This window comes from Indicator indicator, chromosome 14, assembly GCF_027791375.1.
Source record: "Indicator indicator isolate 239-I01 chromosome 14, UM_Iind_1.1, whole genome shotgun sequence".
Taxonomy (NCBI): Eukaryota; Metazoa; Chordata; class Aves; order Piciformes; family Indicatoridae; genus Indicator; species Indicator indicator.
Genome location: NC_072023.1, coordinates 10571066 through 10592927, shown reverse-complemented (window position 1 = coordinate 10592927; position 21862 = coordinate 10571066). Strand labels below are relative to the sequence as shown.

The window sequence follows — 21862 nt, the reverse complement described above, 5'->3', positions numbered from 1 at the left end:
CTTAAATGGGAACAAGTGAATGACATTTTCTTTAGTTTAGCTCCTACTGGGAAAAAGAAAAATGTAGTAGTTGTACTCCTACACAGAAATCTCTTTCAAGTTGTTAGCCTCATGGTAAAGATTCAGCTGGAAGGAAAGTATGTGTCAGAGGCAAAGCAGAAGAGTATCACTTACAAAAATATATCCCCTAAACAGAACAGTGACCTGCTGACATCTACAACTAAATGTGCATCAGCCACAGAAAATTTTACTCCAGATGAGATTTTAGTTTTGTGAAATGTGAGATTTAGCACAGTGCTAGAAGCCAACAGAGCACAGGCTCAAACACGGAAGACCTTCTGAAGGTAACAGCACTAGTATGCATGCAGATAGACATCTTTTACCTCTTCTGATGTCTTCAGTATGTAGAGCCTAGAAGATAGAGATTGTTTGAAAGTGTTTATGAAACAATTAAAAAGCTTAAAGATCAACTAACGTCCGCTGTAAAAGACACAAAAGAGATTCTGTAAGTTGACCAACATTCCTCAAGAGAGATGAGTAAGGGTTGTCACCACATGATTGAGTCACTTGCTGTAAGAATAAGGGGTGGCAATCAGGGTGGGAAACTGTGAAGGATTTCACTGGAAGCTATGTTTCATTAGACTGAGATATTTTGCTGTATCATTTGGTGTCAGTGAAAGTTACTCCATTCATCAGACTGGTCTTCTTAAAGGACAGAAACGTTTTGGGATGGGAGGTTTAAAAATAAAACTGAAATCAAACTGCCTCTATGATAAGTTAAGGGATAGTCACGTGGAGAGCCATCTTTCACAGGCATTTAGTAGCCACTGTTTAAAAAGTTTGGGAAAGGTAGAGGGAGACAGCTGAGTCATCCAGAGGGAGGCTTGAGAGTCCCTCACTTGGGTAGCAAGGAATGGTGGTACAGCCTTTACAGAATTTTAAAGAACAGGTGAAGATACTGAAGTTTGAAGTTGGGTGGCATGACACTGGAAAAACATGATGCACTGGTTAAAGGAAAAAAATGACTTCTTTCTCTCTGGAGGTAGATCAAGTTATGAAAAGAATGTCAATGCTGTGGCATCCTGCAATAACAGGGGAGTTAAGGAGATGACCCAACAGATTCTTTCCAATTCTCTAAACCTCCTGACTTCATGCAAGACATCTTTCTTGGGTTGAAGGCAACCTGGAATCAAGTCTCCGAGAAAGTGAAGACCAACGCACACCTCTTCTTTATTCAACCCCAATGTGAGGTGGACAACATAAACCTCCTCTTCTCTCACTCTAAATTCAAGGTGAACTTCCTTTAACTTCAAATTCTGTAACCACCACAAAGCACAGCTGTGTATTGTATTTCTTTTTAACATATATGTTATTTTATAGAATCTCCACTGGGCACATCAAGAGAGCAAAAATACCACACAGTAGAGGTTGGTTATGTCTTGTACTGCTAGAAAACACTATGGTGTAAATGGTGACACAGTGTGTGAAACTATGGAATAACATAGGTCAGAATATGGCAATTCTGATAAACTTCTCTTATGATAAAACAGGTTTGGAAAAATTCCTGGAACTCATGTGAACTTTCATTCTTGGAAGTCAAGGTCTGTATTTGTCCTAGGTTTCAGAACAAGCAGCCTTTCAACACTGAGCCTCGGGACTTGTAGATTCCTTGCTATAGAAGCAGGTATTGAAACAGCCAGAGAATTTCTCCCAAGGTCCAGAAATGATCATCTGAATTTTTAGCAACTACAGCTTTGCACAGTTTTTGCTACATGGGAAATGCTGACATGCTAATGTCTGAATGTGGAAGAATGCCACTTCAAAATATGGCTATTTCTCATCAAGTGGAAATGCAATGTTTTAACCACTGTTTAGAAAACTGCAATCTTCATTTATTAAATTATTTCCACTTATCTTAAGATCAGAGAATTATCTGACAAAGTAAAAATATGCAAAGAGCACACACTTATTTTCCTAAATTGCTTTACTCAAAAGTGAGTGAAAAGAGATTCTGGCCAGGATTGTCAAGCCTGGATGCTTAAATGTAAGTTCTTAGGCCTAAATATAGGAGCTTAAATGAATGCTCTCATTTTCAGAATTGCTGAGGTCCTATAAAGTTAGCAAAATGAGAAGCCAGTAATTTTAAAAGTCAGTCTGTGAATTCAGAAGCCTACTGCAAGGTACCCATTTCTACATTATCACAATATCTTATTTTTTACATTTCAAAACTTCTTAGTCTGCATCAGAATTTTGATCTGTTTGCTCAAACATTTGTGGCCCATTTTTTTTCAAATAGTCACTGCCACAGAGTTAAATACAGAAACCTATCCTTGAAAAAAGGAGAAGTGAACCAAGATTCCCTCTTCCCTCCTGTATTATTCCATGTCTCAACTGCTAGCAATTCAAAAAGCAGCTGCTTGGTTGCAGAGTTCTCTCTCTGCAACAGAGGAATTTTATTTTCTAAGAACATAAAAAGGTCAGCAGCCCAGGGGGTTTATTTCCCAAACCCATACTTTATTAGGGGAAGCACAACAAGGTAATACCTTTTATACCTGTAACAAATGGTTACAAGAACTTCAAACAGAAATGAGAAAAGACAGCCTGGGGATATTTTTTTTTTTTCCTAATGCCCATAGGACAATCTCTCTCTCATATGGGGAGAATTCTCACATGAAAACTATTACAGATATTTCATACCCACTCACATCCAGTATTGATTAAAATGCTCCCCAAACTATGGGAGAAATCTCAAAGACACACTAGCTGCCTCATTTGTGGATTTTCTTGCTTTGTGTTAACTTAGAGAAGCATTTTGGGAAATAATCAGAGATTTCATTGGTAGATTTTTTTATTATATTTTGCATTCTCTCTTATTGTTAGGACACATAGGAAATAGAAAAAAGAGTGTGTTTCATTGATACATCTATATGGATCAGAGAAACCAGCTCATGCTTTATAGCTTTTGCCAGAACAATCTCCCTCAAAACAGACTGACATGTTAGAAAAGTTGGAAACAATGACAGAGGTTTTAAATTCTCAAATTATCTCCATTAAGCCAAAGTGGTCTCCATGGAATACAGCCATTAGATTACATAAGCTTTAATTATCAGCCAGTGTTGACTTGTGACACTTACTTGGAAATTACATGCCAGATTTTTTTACTTAATTTAGATTTTCATTTGGTTTGCCTTATTTTACTTGTTCTAAGAACATACAGAGGTCTGTAACACGGTTTCATTATATCCTGATGTTAAAAATGCTTAGGTGTATGCTTAACTTTAAGGTCATAAGCAGCCTTCTTAAAGCAAAGAGGCAATTTGTATTAGAAAGCATGTTTCTAGTTGACAGTTCTTTGTTTACAAAACCCCAGCACCATTACCATGTCACAATTGTTGCAGGGTAGACAGAGCACATAGTTTAAGAAGTAATCATGACTGCTCCAAAGAAGAGGGACTAACATAAGGTTGGGAAAAAAGGAAATATTAGTTGGCACAAAAGAGTCAATTTTTCAGATTCTCAGTGTGACCTAAGTGCTACCAACAGGTTGTAATTGTGTAATTTTGACCTTTTTGTATTCCCAAATGAAACATGGTGTTTAGCATGTCATTGGAAAAGATAAGAGTACATTAAAAAGCATTTTAGTTCCTACCCAAGTTGATTCTTACCTAAGTGAAGACAAAGATTATCTTTGCAATATGAACTTATAACTTGCATCTCGCTTCTGTAGCAATTGTCAGAGTAAAACATTGAAAATGACCAATGTATTAACTTGAATGAGTAGTTGCAAAGGCCTCTAAGGAGAGTTATTAGTCACAGGTTGCTGCTTCATTTTGGCAAAAGAAATGCAGAAGCTTTTTGCATACTACTATATGCACTGTTTCCATAAGCACTTGAATTTTGTTTTGTCCATTTGACCAAATACCTTAGTTTGTAATGTTTAGTCTTTTGCTTTTGAAAAAAGATAAAGTTTCACTCTGGACACAGCACTATGAGCTAGGCTGAGTTAAACTGGTATATAGGAACTAGATGCCCAAGAGAGGAAAGCATGAATAGTTGCAGACTAGGACTAAGTACTCATTCTACAAGCCTCCTTCTGTGCAGCTCTGCCAATACATATTTATTAGACTCTGCAAGCCCTGCACTATCCCAGCTCTGCTGGAGCTCCTCCTGAGAACAGACTGTCAGTTATGTCAAACTGGGTGTTAAAAGCTGCTAGGATTTTGTAGCTTGAGCATATGTTTTCTAAAGACAAAACTGGAATGAAGCTCCTTCTCTGCTGGGGAAGAAACACAATTCTGAACTATGGTCTTCCTATAAGGAATCAACCAGATCACTGCTTTCCCTGCCTCTTCCTGCTCTCTGGAACATGAAGACAGAGACAGTTTCTCAAATGGTTTGAGAAACTATTAGCTTGCCTAAGTCTCATGATATATATGGTATGACTATATTCAGAAACTTGCTTTTTCAGACCTGGAAAGAGCTGATATGTTCAATAGGCTGGATTTACTGCACACACATGCAAGAGAGATGAGACAGCACACTCCATCTATAGAAACTCCTGTAGTTTTTATTCTTAATGACCCAGTACCCCTGCTGTTTTGTATCTTTTATCTAGCACTCCAGCTCAAAATCAGGAGTATAACAAATATGTTAATGCATGGAAGAAAAATTATTAGACTGACATGGTCTCCTTTACTCAGAATTTTTCTATTAGAAAAGTAGAGACTCCCTCCAGAAGCAGGGAATGTAGGTACCTCTTTGTATTAAAAGGCACAGCTAAACCATGGTTTAATTACTAAACCAGATGGAAATGGTAATAAAAGCACATGGTAACTCCATGAATTCCAGACAGTTTCACTGAAATCAGTGCTCTCACCACAAACACCAATCAACATATTTTTTGAAGGGCATACTAAGATAATATTTGCACATGGCAACCAATGCAAGAAATGAATCTTGGTTCTAAATACATTTGTAGTTAAGTTTGCTGTTTATTCTCTGCCCTTCTTCACCATTGTTACTCTAAAGGTAAAGACCCAAGAAAGGAGAATTTCTCCAGCAGGTCCCTCTGCACATGTAGCCACAGCATCAACAGATGCTTGAGAAGCCTGTGCTCTCTAGGAGATAAGGAAGAACTGCCTGGAAGAAGCTCTATTTCTTTTTTGAGAACATCTTCCCTTTCTAGTGAACAACTTAATTTCTAGTGAGAAGAGCCAGTTTTAGGCATGAACAGATTCAGATTTGTCTTTAAGTAGAATTTGAGCAAACAAGTGAGATAGGTTATCTTGAATGTAACCTATCTGTATTAAAGATTCATTAGCTACACTGGACTTTTATCTTGATCACCTCTGCTGAGCTAGACAAATTCTTTGAGATGAGAAGTACTTCCAGTCACACAGCCAATGGATTCCTGGCAATGGCAGAATCCACCATACTCAAAAATATCAATGGCAATTCCTTTGCTTTGGCTTCATATTTTTAATTAAATATATTTCAAAATGATATAGTTCTGACAGAACAATTCTGGCAGAATTGTTCATAGTTTAATTGCTCAGATGAGTGGCTTATGTAAAACAGGGGCATTTCCTTTAAGTAACACAGAAAGAGATAGTTTGAACCCTTGAGCTGTGAGATTCCTGTGTTTTACAAAACATTTGCAAACAGATAGATTGGATTTCTTAGAATGGATGCACACACTAGGAGGGAAAAATGCAAGAAACTATCCACTAAGGTAACTCATGTCACCACAAAAATGCCTATTTGCAAGAAATCCCTTAGAAACAACAATCAAACTAGACAAAATGCCCCACATCCTTGCAGTATAAAGCCAGTTCAAACTGAATAATTCACAAGTCTAATTGGAAATAGATATTGTTTTGAAATCTAACAGGATTTTAACACTCAGAAAAATTTGCACAGAGCATGAGGCAGGCTTTTACTGTTGATTTGCTTTTTTATGCTTATTTTAGCATTGCTTTTCTGCTCATCTAACATGAACATGCTACTTCTGGAAAGACTTGCAAAGGCAAGCGTTGTTGGCAGTGAAAGCTGCTCTTACATTTTGAAGAACTTCACCTCTCCACCTGCACTCTGGCCAACCTCTTTCAGAATATTTACTGAGACTTTTTCTGCATTGTACAAAGTGAGTATTTGCATTTTTTACAACACTTACCAAAACTAGGGAAAAGTTAAAATGGTTGTAGTAAAAGCACAGTAAGGGAGTGATTACTAGGACTGTTCCAGCAGAGGACTGGAGGCAAAGATAATGAGCAAGGTGGGGGACTGGAATGCCCCCTTCCAGCTAGCTCTAAGAGATACTAGCAAGGTATGAACAAGAGTCATCCTCCTGGTATAAAATTATCACTCAATATAAGGCAATGTATTTAAACTACCTCCTTAATAAACTCTTTATACCCTATGAATATTTTATTAGTCTATTTGTATTGTTTGAGTCAGTTTGATCACTTCCCTATTTTAATCCCCTTTCTGCAACACTGCTGAAAAACAGCTCAGAGAGACATTACTAAATTGGATAAGGGATATAAATAAATGCCCACACATAATACCAGCTCTCCTCTTCTGAAACTGCTGTTTATTAAAGGAATTGGTAATTCTGTCTTTATTGTACTTTTAAGCCTCTCAATTTTTGGGATCTAACTGTACTCTATGTGCTAAAAGCAGGATGCAAAGCCTTCTGAAGGGCTGCAAGCAGCCCCTCCAAAAGTAGAATAAATATTCTGGCTTTAATGAACTAATACTGTCTATAATAACATGGTTACTTTAAAAAACAGATGCCTAAATGGGAAGCTGGGATAGTCAAGTAAACAGGGTGCATTTGTGTGCATGGCTTTCGAATTACTATCTACCCATATGCCATTAACTGATGCCAGAAACAGGCTAAATGAATACAATGCTGTTATTACCACTGTTATTATTTTACAACACTCAGAAGTGTGCAGATGCTTTTCAGTGCAGATAGATACTGTTCCTATTCCCACAATGCAACACAGGTAGCAGGTGGATCTCTGATGCCTCTAATTCACTGTGGTAATCTTTACATGGGTTAATCTATTTGTGGTGATCTTAAATTTCGTGCTTCTTTCCTTCCAAAGAAAAGGTAACCAGGGAAGGGAAATTTTACTTTCTTTTGAAATAAGAGAATACAAAATAAAAGGAGCTTATTTAGCCATAATCAGATGTACAACATACAAGAAAGCTACCCTTACCTGTGAAATAAGACAGACTTGACAAGTGTGACAACATCCCGACTGGCGTTGTACCCTGCACAAACAATGGCAACATGGATGGTCTGTGGGAGAAAAGGAACAAAAGGAATACAAATTAAAGCTTGCTCCTGTGTCCTTGACAGTGTTATTATATAGTGCAGTGGTCATTACAGGTTTGAGTTTGTGTTTTGCAGCTGTTTGCAGCTCACTCGAGGCAGTTTGTTAAAAACATCTTAATTGAGTTGTAACACCATCATCATTTGAAAGTCATTACTATCCCTAAATTACCTCAGATGTCTGAACAGAATTGCATTTATTAGCTAAGAGCATACACGAGTGTGTGTACACACACTCACTTAGCAGCACACGAAGATCTAAATATGCAGAAACACAAACACTTTAACCTTCTGAAGTTTGAAATTATGTCTGACAATTAGAAACAGATATGCCCTTAGAAATTGGCCATTATTTCCATCTTAAAGACAGGTGTTAAGGAGAGGAAGAACAAGCTCTGAAGGATGAATATGAGTGGGACATCTGGTTTGCCAGGGGCTGGGTGCATCCCAGTGATAAGACAGGACATGATCTGCAAGAGCAGGTAGTCATTTCCTAGCCTCTGACTACCAGTATGGGCTATACTGGGCAGTGTTAATGTGAAGTTCAACACAGCCCCTACGTGCACTTCTTCCCACTCCAGGACCTTGGCAAATTATCACTTATTCTGTGCCTTCTTACCTCCCTTTTGATATGAGGCAGAGGTTTACTCATCCACTCAAGAGGGAAGGGAAAACTGGAAAGGCACTACTAGTCATTATTATTAAGGTACTAAGTAGTAATTTGAAAAATGCTGCTAAGTTATTCTTCCCTGATTTTAAAATTAGCCATTGCTATTTCCTAGAGACACCAAAAAAAAAAAAAAAATATTGGCAAGCTTTGACTCCAGCTTCCACATTTTTCTGTTTCTTAGTGGTTGCAGAAATGAAGGAGTTCTCCACGTTGGCAGCACAAAGCTGCGATTGGGGACACAGCTGTGAAACTGCAGGGAAGCCTCATTTGGCTTCCATTTGAAGCTTGGTTAGCTGGTTTCTCACACATACAGCTCTCATTTTCCACAGAAAGCCCATTACACTGAGCACAAATAAAGAATTCTGCCTCTTCACATAGTCATAGTTTCCCAGAGTCTGGCTTGTAACAGAAGCAGATTTACACAAGAGGTCACATCTGTTGGGCAGATCTAGAGAGTCCATAGCCCCATCCATTAATGTCACCTGGTATGGGACACAATTTGATTCCTGTAATTGCAAAGAGGCTGTGCCATAGAGCAACCCCTATGTGAACATCACAGCTGACTCCAGCCCTAGTGTGCCTCATAATCTGAGGCACACTGAAGATCTGAGGTTTTAAGAGGAACTTGAATTATATGAGGCACTCCTATCCAGACAGTTGTAAGGAAGAAAAGATATTGCAACACATTTTGGCAACAGTGCTGTGAGGTAATCAGCACTTTAAATTTATGTTACCGTCAATGGGAGTTGAACATGCTCAGCACTCTGCAGAAATTGATTGTGTTTCTGTCTTGTGATAACAATAGGGGGAAACAGAACTGCTTATTAATGACTTTTATTGCATCAGTGGTTTGTACCATACTTAAAGGCATAAGTTCCTGTGGGTGCACACTCTATGCACTGCCTCATTTCTGATCACTGCCTGGTCTCTCTCAGGTGTTTGGAAGACTTGAGTCCTTCCCTTCAATGCCAGTTAAAATCAAATGAACTGAGTATAGTTTTATGACTGCTCTAAACACTTCACCTGAAGACACTGGACAAGGTACAAACATTTTATGGGTTTTGACAGAATAGCACTGTCATATCACTGTCAACATATTTTTATACTACTGCTACTTGCCAGAAAAGCTCTCCTCACAGCCACTCTCTCTACCTTACAACTCCTCTCAGAATCAGGGCTTACTTTCCCAAGGACTGGCCCATGCCTGTTCTCTTTTTCCTAAATCAATTTGCTTCAAAATTCAAAACATGCTTTCCTAATTGTCTTCTCGCATGCTGTTTCAGTCAGGGCACAGTGAGAAGACAGCACCTGCTGCTCTCTGAACATCCTTATCCAGTTCAGAGATGCAGACATCCATTACATTCTGCTCAGCTCCTCTGCCATGTTTGACACTATGCATCACTTCTATTCTCGCCTGAGATCAGCTATAGGAAAGAGCATAATCCTCAAAGAGAACAGGAATCTAGTCTTTTTTTTCTTTTTGCCAAAGGTTTTGCTCACAGCATGCTGCAAGACTCAGTCTGTACCTCTCCTTTTCTTGGTTAATTTTCTTCTCTCTCATTGCTTTACTGGTGAACAAAGTAAGGAGGAAATTAAGTCAGTCAAGATAAGGTCATCAACCTGAATTGTCTGCAGATATTTGCATCCTAGCACACAAAAAAGTTATTCTTCCAGTTTTGTCCACAATTGTTTCAAATATATGTCCGGATAGAGAGCAGCTACCTGTAGCCAAGTCCTGGCAAGACAAGGCAATAGTGGCTGGAAGAAGGAAGCACTTCAAAGAACTTGCACTCTCCTTAGTACTCTCCTGTGATCATCAGATGCTAGATTATGAAAGAGGGAGCAGCATCACAGCTCCCTCAAACTCCTCATTTTTCACCGGAGCACAGCTAGAAGATTGAATCCCCATCCCCATCCCTGTGATACACAACCACATAAGCAAGGAGTGCTCCAACTTCCATGACACACATCAACAGCTCTGCTTGTTTCAGTACATCACTTCAAACATCTCCCACCAAGGGCTCTGCATGTGACAGTGGCTCCTTTTCACAGTTTGTGGTAATTCTAGTTGTCATACTCTAGCCTGGATATTCAGAGATCACTGCAGAATTAAACTCAGCTCTCTCTACAACTACCTGAAAGGAGGTTGTACTGAGGTGGGGCTTGGTCTCTTGCTAGTATCAAGTGACAGAACTAAAGGAAGTGGTCTCAAATTGAGCCAGGGTAGGTTTAGATTGGATGTTAGGAAATTTTTATTTACTGAAAGAGTGGTCAGGCGTTGGAACAGGCTGCCCAGGAAGGCAGTGGAGTCACCATCCCTGAAGCTGTTCAAGAAATGTGTAAACATAGCACTTTAGGACATGGTTTACTGGCCATGGTGGTGTTAGGTTAATGGTTGGACTTGATGATCACAGAGGTCTTTTCCAAACAAAATTATTCTATGATTCTGTGATTGAAAACATCTCTCCTCCTACAACACTCTTCTTAAAACCTGTGGCAGACACATTCATCACTAGCAGATACTGCAAGAAGGCTGGACACAGGCCACTCACTGGAGATATTTTTAGACAATGGAATCCATTGCAGCAACAGATTAAATGGTGATACATCTTGATTTCCAGAGTTAGTTAGTGAATTCTTCCTTTGTTTGTACACACAGATATGAATAGGTAATCAAAGCACTGTGAAGGTTAATCACACTGCTCTTCCCACAGGGTGGGGATCAGGGACAGAGAGAACTTTTTGAAAAAAATATATTGTACAGAGCACTCAGGGCCAGGTGCTTCAAGGAATTTAAAGGAACTTGAGCTTCCTTAGGAAAAGGAGTTTAAATAATACCAAGGTGCACACTAAAGTAGTTTAGAAACCATTAACTTAGCCACTACAGACCAGGAAAAAAACTGTTTCTGAAAGACATATTTTATATAAGTCCATTCTGGAGAAAAATGAATGGGATGAAAAAGTCCCAAACTACATGACGAACTGGCCCTTAGATCCCATGCTGATGAGGAATATAAGGTGCTTAGATAAACAGATGTTAATTTTTTTCCTCCTCAGGCTACTTTTTGGATTGGTGAAATAATAAGCTTAACAAACTAATTAGTTCTTCTGGCTAAAAATAATCTTTGGTGAAGCATTTCATACTTCAGTAATTTTCCTGTAGTACTAGGCAGGCCTTAAATTAGCAGTTATGTAATCCCTCATAAGTAATTGTTGAGTGTGGTTAAGAGATATTAAAAGCATGTTACAAAAATATAAATATGCTGCAAATGTTTGCCAAAGGCAGGTAACATCTGCTTCTCCTGTGTCACAGTGTTTAAGCTGCATACTTAATTCAAACTAAATGCCCATTTAATGGAGGCACAGGCTGGGAAGATACTGGGATAACACCATATACATATATATATATATATACACACACTAGTATTGTGTATCATTCTGTTGGCCTCCATCAGCATTATGGGCTCCTTCTGAAGTCTGTTATTTGTGCCTACAGCTGTGTAAGGACTAGTCTTACTTATATTTCCAAGGTGCTACAGTTTTCTCCTAATGGAAAGGCATGACTGGCATCTGCTCTCTCCAGGGAGAAGGCTCTTGCTCGGAACTCTGCTTTCTCCTTGCAATACAATGCTGATCCATTTTATAATATCAGAAGAGCTCTCCTGTGATACCATAGAGCAGAAAGCAGTGGCTGGAATGCAGCAAACCCACTAATGTTTGATAGAGATCACAATTATTATCACACAGATAATGCTTTATCAGAGATTTAATGTTCATTTATTGTAACTGCATTTTTAAATGTTTTAATCATCACTTAAGACTATCCCTATTCAGATTCTGAAATGTTACCTTCAGTAAATATAAAAAAAAAATGATTCAATGAAATAAAACAACCTATTCCTAGCTCTCTTTTTCTCCCCAGAGCCCCAGACTTCTTCTCAGGACCTTGATCTTCTTCTACCCAAGTTGTTGACTCTTGCTTTGGCGTATTCCAGACTCAGAGGCTAAAACTGATTCAGTTTATACCTCCGACACACTGAAAACAGAGAGTATATGAAGTTAAGATACCACTCATACACAGAACCAGAATCTACAGTAATAGGATAAATGATGAGACCCCTGGCAAATCTGATAATAAGAAAGTTTAATTTTAGCTTCCATAGTTGTTACTGAATTACTGAGTGAATTCCTTAAGAAAAAAAACGGAAAAGCTATTTCCTTATCAAAATAGTGTGCGATGAGATAGGGGATGGCAAATAAAGTGAGGTTTCCTACTTTATATAACCATTGCCTCTAGCACAATGCTAAACCCCACTGAGCAAGTAAATTCATTGGCAAAACACATTATACACTGAAAGGGCACTTAAACTATTCCTCCTTTAAGCTGCTATTTTTGTGTCACAAATTGGTTTGTACATTGAACAACGAAGGACGGAGACTCAGCTCATCACTCCTTGGCATGATAATAAGGTAGAAGTGAGGTTTGTTTATTGATGGCCTGAGCCTTCCCTTATTAAAAGAAATGCCAACATGCACAAAGGGAGGAAAATCAGGCCCTCATTATGAGGAGAAAGCAAAATGAAAACCAGACCTCTCCTTTTCCCTCTGCATAAAATAATATTGGTTTCTTTTTTTTTTTTTTTTTCACACTGATGGATAATGATGTCTAACTGGAAAGCAATAATTCATTTTTAAACCATCTTTGATATTTTCCCATTAAATAGACTTTCTCTGAAGAGATAATTAGGACTTGTTTTTTTCTCCCCCACTTAAATTCTTTCACCTTTTATCTTCCCAGAAAGCAAGACAAAGGTCATATGGTATTACCCTCTCATAGAACTAAATGGAAAAAGTTATTTTTTATATCTTCACCAGCTGAAATTGCCACAAGGCCTTTAAGCAAGCCTTTCTGGTTTGGATCTATCAGTATTCAGAACTGTCATCATTCAGATATCTGACAACTAAATAGATGGATGGCATCCACAAAACTAGTAGCATAAAATGGAGGAAACTAAACAAAAATAACCCCCCTGAAACCTTCTTGGAAAGATGTTCTGTTCCCTGCAGCTAACCACACTTCTACACAGCTCAGGCAAAGCAGGTGGTTCCATAGTAGCACCCTGGCAGAATCCAGAACTCGACTCAAAAGCACAGGCTGGCTCCATAAGTCACAATTTAATTAACAGTAAACCCTATTCTAGTACAGATGTACAAACAAAGGAACAAGGCTTTTCGAAGCACCGTGGTGCTTTCATTTAATTTAGCAACACACGGGGGCAGTTTGCCATAGGTCTTATCAGCACAGCTGTATTGAAATCAGCTTGGAACAAAGCTTTGATTTTTACACCAGGTTTGGGGACACATGAATGAAAAAGACAAAAAACTCTGATCAAATAATAACTCAAAAGATATTCAGATGATTAAATGCTTTAAAGTTTGAAAAAAAAATAATTAAAACCTATCCAAAACAAAGCAGCTCCCAGTAGTCCTTTAAGAGGCTGGTTTCTGGGCAGAAATATTCAAGGGGAAGGAGACAATGTCCTTAAAGAATCAAATCTATCAAGGCTTGCTTCTGGCAACTTCCTTTTGTTTATTTACCTCACATTTTTCCACTGCTGGTTGCTGCCCACACTCAGAGCTGTTCCCTGCCACAATGCCAGCCCGCAGGCTCTCGCTGTCGCCTGTTCCTTCCTCCATGGAGTAGGTTTTGGAGTGATTGCCGTGGTGGTGCGCGGGGCTGCGACTCTGTGCCAGGCTGAGCTGCTTGCGAAGCACGCGGTTCTCCTCCTCCACCTCTCGCATGCGGACCTCCAAGCTCTCACGCTCCCGCTGGCTCGACGCCGTGTACCGAGGACTGTGGGGCTGGGATTCAAGTGGAGACAGAGACACCGGCTTCCCATCTGCAAGAGAAGGAACCAAAACACTTCTGTCAGAATATACTTGAAGTTGTGTTGTTCCTTTAACGTCAGCATGGCGAGGGCAGGGATGTTTCAAATACAGCCAGGTTTTGTGCAGCCTTGGCACACTGAAGTGTATGGAAAACTCGGACAAAAGCTGAAGTTCTGTGAGCTACAGGTGTTACTAATTTTAAAGCCACACTAAAATATATGCACGTGTTTCTTTTTTTCTGGATAGGGCTGCCTGCCAGTCTCTAGTCTAGGAAGACGGTCAAGAACAGAAGGATTTAATTCAAAGGCAATTCATATATAGTTTAATATATTTTATAAATGTATACACGACAAAACAACCTGATGGTTTTAAGACTGTCTTTTTAATTTTTCTTCACAAAGTTCAAGCAGAGAAAGTGAAAGAATGTAAATAAATCACTATTGGGTGTAAGAAAGCAAAATAATGATTATTCTAAACACTTCCATTGGAGAGGTAGAAATGTTTAAGAATCTCTACTCAAAACAAGGTTAGGGAGTTGGGCAGTCTCAGCTTGCTCAGCTTCTGTCTGCCTGCTTCTTTTCTGGCTGAAGATAGCACGCTGACCTTGACAAGCTAAGTCTAAACAGCCTCTCTGCTTCTTGACTCTCTGCCTTCTGCCAGGGGGGTCTGAGGGGATTCCTTCTGGCTGGGGGGGGGAGGCCCCTTGGGGGAAGCAAAGCGGGCTTGGTTGTGCTTTTCTGTTGATTGTACATATTTGTAAATGTTATGAAGAGTGTATATCTGTACATATTCATTGCATTTCATCATAGATTGTAGTTTTGCTTGTAAATACAGCTTTCATTTGCTTCCAGACTGAGCTAGCTTGGTTATTATGGGTGTGGGACGGGGATTTCCGCTCTCACACTGTTACAATAATTTCCCCATTTTCTCCACAGCAGAGCCACGGCATTTTGGTTACCAATTTGTGCCAAACAGTAGTCCCAGCTGATTCACATGAGGATGGTTTTTATTCAGCAACACAGTATAAGGTGCGTTCTGAGAAACAAGAGGTTCAGAATAACAGAAACATTCAACACACATGTGGGTCAAATTCTCTATTTTGTTTGAAAAAGACAAAAAGGGAATTTTGAGCAAAGCAAAATGATTCAATTCCAAACCTTTATCTGAAAATTTATATTCCAGAAATAGGAAACACTTTGTTTTCACATTTTCAAAAGCTAACTTCTTCAAAAACAGCATTAAAAAATAAGCTTGATATAAACAATAAAAAAGATGCATTAACATGAGAACAAGGTCCATAACCAAAGATGAGAACAGCAACACATGTTACCCTATCACCTCCCCATACATTATTGCTTCCAAACAGGAGTGCAGCAGATGTGCTTTCAGAGACATACTTCTACACAATCTTAATAAAGCTGCACATAAGAGTGTACACACAAATGCTTGAAAGGTGGTAAAAACCTCTCAAACTAAACTACTGTTCAAAAATCTTCAATTAAAATCAAATTGAATCAAAGCATAAGGCTGTGAGAGCTATCTAGTGTCATAATTACAAAGACTTCCTTTACAGTGAAGATACAAGAGTACCTTATACTATGAAATTTCTCTGAAAGAACTTGCATGTATTAAAAATAAATGATTGCTATTTAATAATCTTCCCAGTGTAGACAGTACCTTTGTCTTTATCAAACAAACACCAGCTTGAATGGCTTAGAAAATGGAAATCATACAATTCTTGTGCAGCTGTTCTTAACAAGTACATTTCTCACCTTCTGACTCAAAATTATCTCCTTGCTATAAAGACCAGCCCATTGCTTGTTTTATCCCATTGTTCCATATTTACATGGTGAGCAGGCTTCTAAACTAAGGTTATGAAAAAATAGCTATAGAAATCAAAGCCGCAATTCCAGTTTCCACTGTTGAACTATACAGATATATGTTTCCTGTAAGCTATATAAGTATCTATTCTAGTTTTAAGACACCATTTGGAGAGAATATCTTGGATTGAATGTCTTGCATTTGCTTGCAACTTTATTCTGCAACCATTTTCTAATTTATTATTCTTACCATTAGCAAAGTTTACAGATAAATCTGAGCTTAAAAAAGGTCTCTGAAGTTTACCCACTGGTATCTTGGAACTTGAATGCTCAGGGAAGTAGTTATTAAAAATTAAATGACAGATTTGAAAAGGACAAGATTAAGGACAGAGCCATGCTACAATTAGAAGTGCAATAAAATACTGAATTACCTTTCTCCATCCAGCTTGGAAGGAACAGAACTGAAACTGTTATTTCTCTGTTGATGACGCCCAAGCTTGGAAGACCTAAATTCATTTGGATGTGACTATATTGCATTCTACTACAGGGCAGCAGGAGTGCATTGTAGAGACACTCTCTGATAAAAAGAAAACCAGCACCTCTACTCATGCAAACAACAAGCAGCCTCTGTTATCATCAGACACACAATGCAATGCAAATCTAGCCAAAGACTTTAATGGCAATCACAACTCCCTACTTGGTGAATACCCAGTATGACACAGATGTTACTCATCTCTTCCTATTCTTGTCAGTGGATTCTGCTACCTTCTCAAACAATGACTAGAAAAGGTATCAAAACATGGAAGTAAATCTGAGAAAAACACTCATCAACATTTCAAAATATGGAGCAAATTTAGACATCTCTTTAAGTATTCTGTGGACATCAATGAGTCATAAATATTGCTATGTCAAAACTAAAAAATCAACAAAAAAGATATCACCTTGTACATGTGGAGAATTGTAGCTATATTCAGGAGAACAGTGGGACTGTTTCTACACAATACGTAGAAGAAGCAGCATAGACTGAGAAAGAAACTGACTAATGAGATCAGCTTAGTGTTTATGCTGCCTTAGCTCTAAATGCTAGTAAAGTCCACTAGCGCCTTCTTCAGTAGTAAATATTTCTGCTGTAAAAGGCAATCAGGAAATCATGACAGGACTTATACAACCAGCTAGATTCATGATCTGAAACATGCAACTAGTTGAAATGTATTGATTCACCATAAAAATGATCCCTATGTTGTACAAAATGCTAAGTCCAAGGCATTTTCTGGGATGACTTCCTCAGGGTTCGTACAACTGGACCAGTTGACTGTTTTGTTACTAACATTGCTGATTATTCTCAGGTGTATCTTGATGTATATTTGTTACAATCCAGCTCCCTGCTGCAAATGATAATGTGGCAATTCCGAGACTCACTTGAAATAAAGTATAAAAATAAAAAGTGAACAGAGTTTGACCTTAAGATTGAGAAATCAAATAATTCTTGTCATAAATGCTGAGATGGTCTAGTTCAATATTTTTGCACATCTTAAGTTGGCAAGGTTGGTGGTAAGGTACTATTTGATTTAGTCCTCTTACCAGACTGGACACATGAAGATATTTTTATTTCAGTGAACATGGCAAAATGCCTCCTGGGAGCTATTGTAGCAGGTAAACACCAACACATGCTACCCTGATCTTCTTCCCTTATATTAGTTTTCAAGGCAATGCATGGACTGTGTGTTTCACCTCACTTTGAGGAGAGAGCAAATGAATTACATAAAGGATCACTAATATTTGATTGACTGTGTGTGCTACTTAGTAGAAGAGTTAAACTGATTGCACTACGCTTCAGCTTTATAGTGTTAAGTAACTATCAGAGTGCTCTGAGCTGTCTAGGCACTTTTTCATAGAATCATAGAATTATTAGGGTTGGAAGGGACCTCAAGGATCATCTAGTTCAAACCCCCCTGCCATGGACAGGGACACCTCACATTAGATCAGGTTGCTCAGAGCCACATCTAGCCTGGCCTTAAAATCCTCCAGGGATGAGGCTTCTACCACTTCCCTGGGCAACCTGTTCTAGTGTCTCACAACCCTCATAGTGAAAAACTTCTTCCTAATATCCAAGTCTGAATCTACCCATTTCTATTTTTTTTCCATTCCCCCTAGTCCTATCACTACCTGACACCTGGATCTAAATCAACATAAAACACAAGGTCTGTGTAACATTGGGACAAAAGATCTCCCAGGGAACACTGTAAGGAACATTGCTGTGCTCTGAAGCAAGTAAGACTCTTTTGAATGGTGAAATAAATATTAATAAAGCTATTATTTTTTATTCTTCATTTGGGGTTATTGGTCTATTTTGGGGACTTTTCAGTCTCAGATTTCACCTTTTTTTTTTCCCCTATCTGTGTCAAGACTTTTACTTCAGACTTTCTGTGCTAATACAACTGCACCAAAGAAATAAAAATTACTTACAAAATTCACACTGCCCACAAAACAACACAAACCTGAATGATTATTTCATGGTTGACAGAAGTCAGTGACTTATTATCACAGTAGGTCCAACAATTCAGAAAATTTGACAATATGCAATTTACAAATTCTGTGGATTATTGAATGCTTCTGCATATGTGGAGTCATCTGTATTTAAGGCATAAAAAGCCATTAAACCTTACTTAAGCAGAGTACCTTAAGGTACTAGAAGAAATAAACCCTATAGAATACAATTCAGCATAGTTTACTTGAAAGCAGAGAGACTGAGCAGTGGGATTTTCTTACATACAAACCCTAAAGAATAAGAATTTAAACCAGGTTCCTAAGTTTTGTAGTCATCAGACTTGAAGAGGTGATAGTCCTGAAAAGGACCCAGCAGTGTTGGAAGCTGGGGAGAGGCCCATAGAGAATACAAAGTTTAGCCAAAAAGTTAACTGCAGGGCTGCAGTAAAGGAGAAAGAAGCAGAGTGTGGGAAAGAAAAATTTACTGCAGTTCAGAGGAGAAAACAAGTGCAGAAGCTGGGATCCTGAGCTTCTCAAATAAACCTGATTTGAACTCAAATGCTCAAAACTTTATTAGGAACTGAGGCAGACAGATTTATGTAGCATATTGTCAGATTTCTTTCTGTGTTTTTTGTACATTTCTTTTTCTTTACGTGCAAACTACTTGGCTTTTGGCATCTTTACAAGGTCTAGAGGTTTCTATGTATTTTAGCTATTATTCAGCCCCTGCCTAATAGCATGTAATGCCTTTATAATGAATTAACTGATGACAGTGAACTCTAGGCTGCCTCTGAGATAAGAGGAAGTTATGCTGCTCACAGATAATGTTTCAGTCTCTCTGACTACAGAATCAAGAAAACATGACTCCTCCATTTCCCATTTGTTCACATTTGAAAATTCACATTATCAGTGTACCCTTTGAGGACTAGTAGTATAACAATTTTAACCAAAAGGCAACACTCTGCAGAAAGAACTTGGATAGCAGGAAACCACTCTCATGAAGTTCTCCCTGTTAAGGCCACGAACAAAATCATTTGAAGTTCATCCCACAATTATTTTTTTTTCTCTATAAAGACTATTGTAGAGAACTCCATGCACCCTAAGGGAAAAGAAAAATAAGAAGACTGCAGTCAGAACTATGGGGACATAAAAGCTCTGTGTAAGCAGATAAACTATGCCTTTTCTTCTGGAACTCTAGTTCAGCTTTAATCATCTGCCATCTTAGTACTCCATGCACCTCTACTCAGCTGGATACTCTGGTGGGTATTGGCTATATGGGCAGCTATGAATGAAGCCCTTTCTGTTAACAGTTTGGAACTTTAAGATATATGCTTCCACAAGTAGATGCTAAGGCATCCCAAGGTGCTTGTTCCCATACTCACTTTTCCAACATTTTTTTATGAATCACTGCAGTGTGATCTCAGCTGGAAGTAGAAAATCTTGCCAAATAACTATCTTAATAGTGGAATATAGCCTAAGCAATATATTCCAGGTTTGTGAACAGAGAACTTCTTCATTCTAACGTGACATGAGGCAATTATGAGCTTATCCTTCCAAGATTTAGTAGTCAAAATCTGTGCTGTTGAAAGATTTCACAGTAAGAACAGGGAAGGGTGACGTCCACTAGACAGAGACAGCACAAGAAATAACAACCAAGCCTTTCCACACTGCCCAAACAAGTTTTCTCAGCTCTGACAGAAACACTGCTCTCCTTGGTATTAAGCACAAACCCTTCTCAGGATTTGACACGGAGAACATATGTGCTACATTCCATGTTCATTGGTAAGAAGAGGCTGTTTCCACATGACACGCCAACTAATCATCACTCTTGGACTTAGGCAACAGTAATTGCACTTAGGCAATTCATCATGTCCTTTAAATGCTCAATCTGTGCTAATTTCCACTGCTGCTAATGGTACCTAGGCACATGCTAACATGTTTTATTGAATTCAGACCTGAACCTTTCAATTTCACTGCAGTCCAGCCTGCACTGTCTGCTGCTCCCATACATGGACATGCTCTCCTACCGTCCTTTTCTTGAACAAAATAGCCCTCTGCAATCAGACAGAGAAATTAAACACATCATACGCCAACCCCTCCTCCACCCTCCCAAAATATCATGTTTGCAAAGTGTATTGAGTTTGTGCAGCAAGGTGGTGGTAGTGGAGGAGCTACAGAGGTGGCCTCTGTGAGAAGCTGCTAGAAGTTTCCTCTGTATGCCACAGAACCAATGTCAGTCAGCGCCAAGATGGACCCACTGCTGGCTAAGGCTAAGCAAATCAGTGATCTTGGTAGCACCTCTGTAATAACACATTTAAAAAGGGGAAAAAACTGCTGCACAACAACAGCCAGGAGAGAGGAGTGAGAATCTGTGAGAGGAACAACTCTGCAGACACCAAGAGGTGAAGAAGGAGGAGGAGAAGATGCTCCGGGTACCAGAGCAGAAATTCCCTTTCTGCTCATGGTAAAGACCATGGTGAGGCAGTCTGTGCTCCTGTAACCCATGGAGGTCCACATTAGAGCAGATATCCAACTGCAGCCTGTTGAGAACTCCCTGCTGAAACACGTGCATGCATCCCAAGGAGGCTGTGACCCCATGGAAAGCCCCCACTAGAGCAGGCTCTTGGCACTGTGCAGAAAAGAGCTCATGATGGAGCAGGTTTGCTGACAGGACTTACGATCCCATGGAGAACCCACAATGGAGCAGTCTGTTCCTGAAGGACTACAGCTCATTGAAAGGACTCACACTGGAGTGGTTTGTGACAGACCCATGATGGAGAAGTTCGTGGAGGACTGTCTCCTGTGGGAGGGACTCCATGCTGGAGCAAGATTAGAGTGTGAGAAGGAAGGAACAGCAGACAATACGTGACCATAACTCCATGCGCTGTCCCACTGAGCTGCTTAGGGGGAGAAGACAGAGAAATCAAGAGTGAAGTCAAGCCCAGGAAGAAAGAAGGGGCAGGGGAGAAGGTATTTTAACATTTATTTCTCTTGGTAAGCACCCAGCATTCAGCCAAGGTCAAGCCACCCTGGAAGTCAAACACTCATAGGTTTGGAAATGTGAGAGTTATGGCCTCCTGTCCAATCTTTGCTGTCATTCCCTTGTGCCTTATGACACGATCATCAATTGTGTGCTCATCACTTTATTTCCAAAGAACCTTGGCATCTGTGTGTGCACTGGATGGATGGTACTCACAGCTGTTCAGTAGCTTATTTCAGCTCATTATTCAGTTTGTGACCACAAATACCCCATTCCAAAGAAAAGACTTATTTAATTCCCTCATTTGCCTGTGATGTTCATAATTATCATACTTGAATGTAGCTCAGGGATCAGTGACATATTTTTCAAAGTTATTTGAGGGAAAGGTGATACTTTCAGTCCCTCTTTACAGGCAGGACCCAGTTTGGAGTCGTTAATGCCAAAAGAAAAAGCAGTTTCGAATGCACAATTGAGACAGTTTTGATGTGGTTTTTCAACAAATAAGCAACTTTCCTGTGCTTCCTTTGTTCAGAGGACAGACTTCATCACTTGAATAGGCAGCAGTATATGCCTAACATTTCCTTAATGCAGTGGTCTGCATGCTGGAAACTCAGAAAATGGGAAAAGAGCAGTTATCAGTCACTTGTAATAGATTTGTTTAATGAACATCATGT

At 39.1% G+C, this 21862-nt stretch overlaps 1 protein-coding gene across 3 annotated transcripts in view; it reads right to left on the bottom strand.

The window, feature by feature from the left end:
* Nucleotides 1–21862, bottom strand: part of LARGE1 (LARGE xylosyl- and glucuronyltransferase 1) — a 189219-nt gene that overhangs the window by 122893 nt on the left and 44464 nt on the right. For all 3 annotated transcript variants that reach the window (XM_054386620.1, XM_054386621.1, XM_054386622.1), the window contains exons 2-3: nt 13611–13912; nt 7227–7309 (exon numbers count right to left, since the gene is read on the bottom strand). In XM_054386620.1, coding sequence (XP_054242595.1) covers nt 7227–7309; nt 13611–13912 — 385 coding nt within the window. The remainder of the gene's footprint in view (nt 1–7226; nt 7310–13610; nt 13913–21862) is intronic.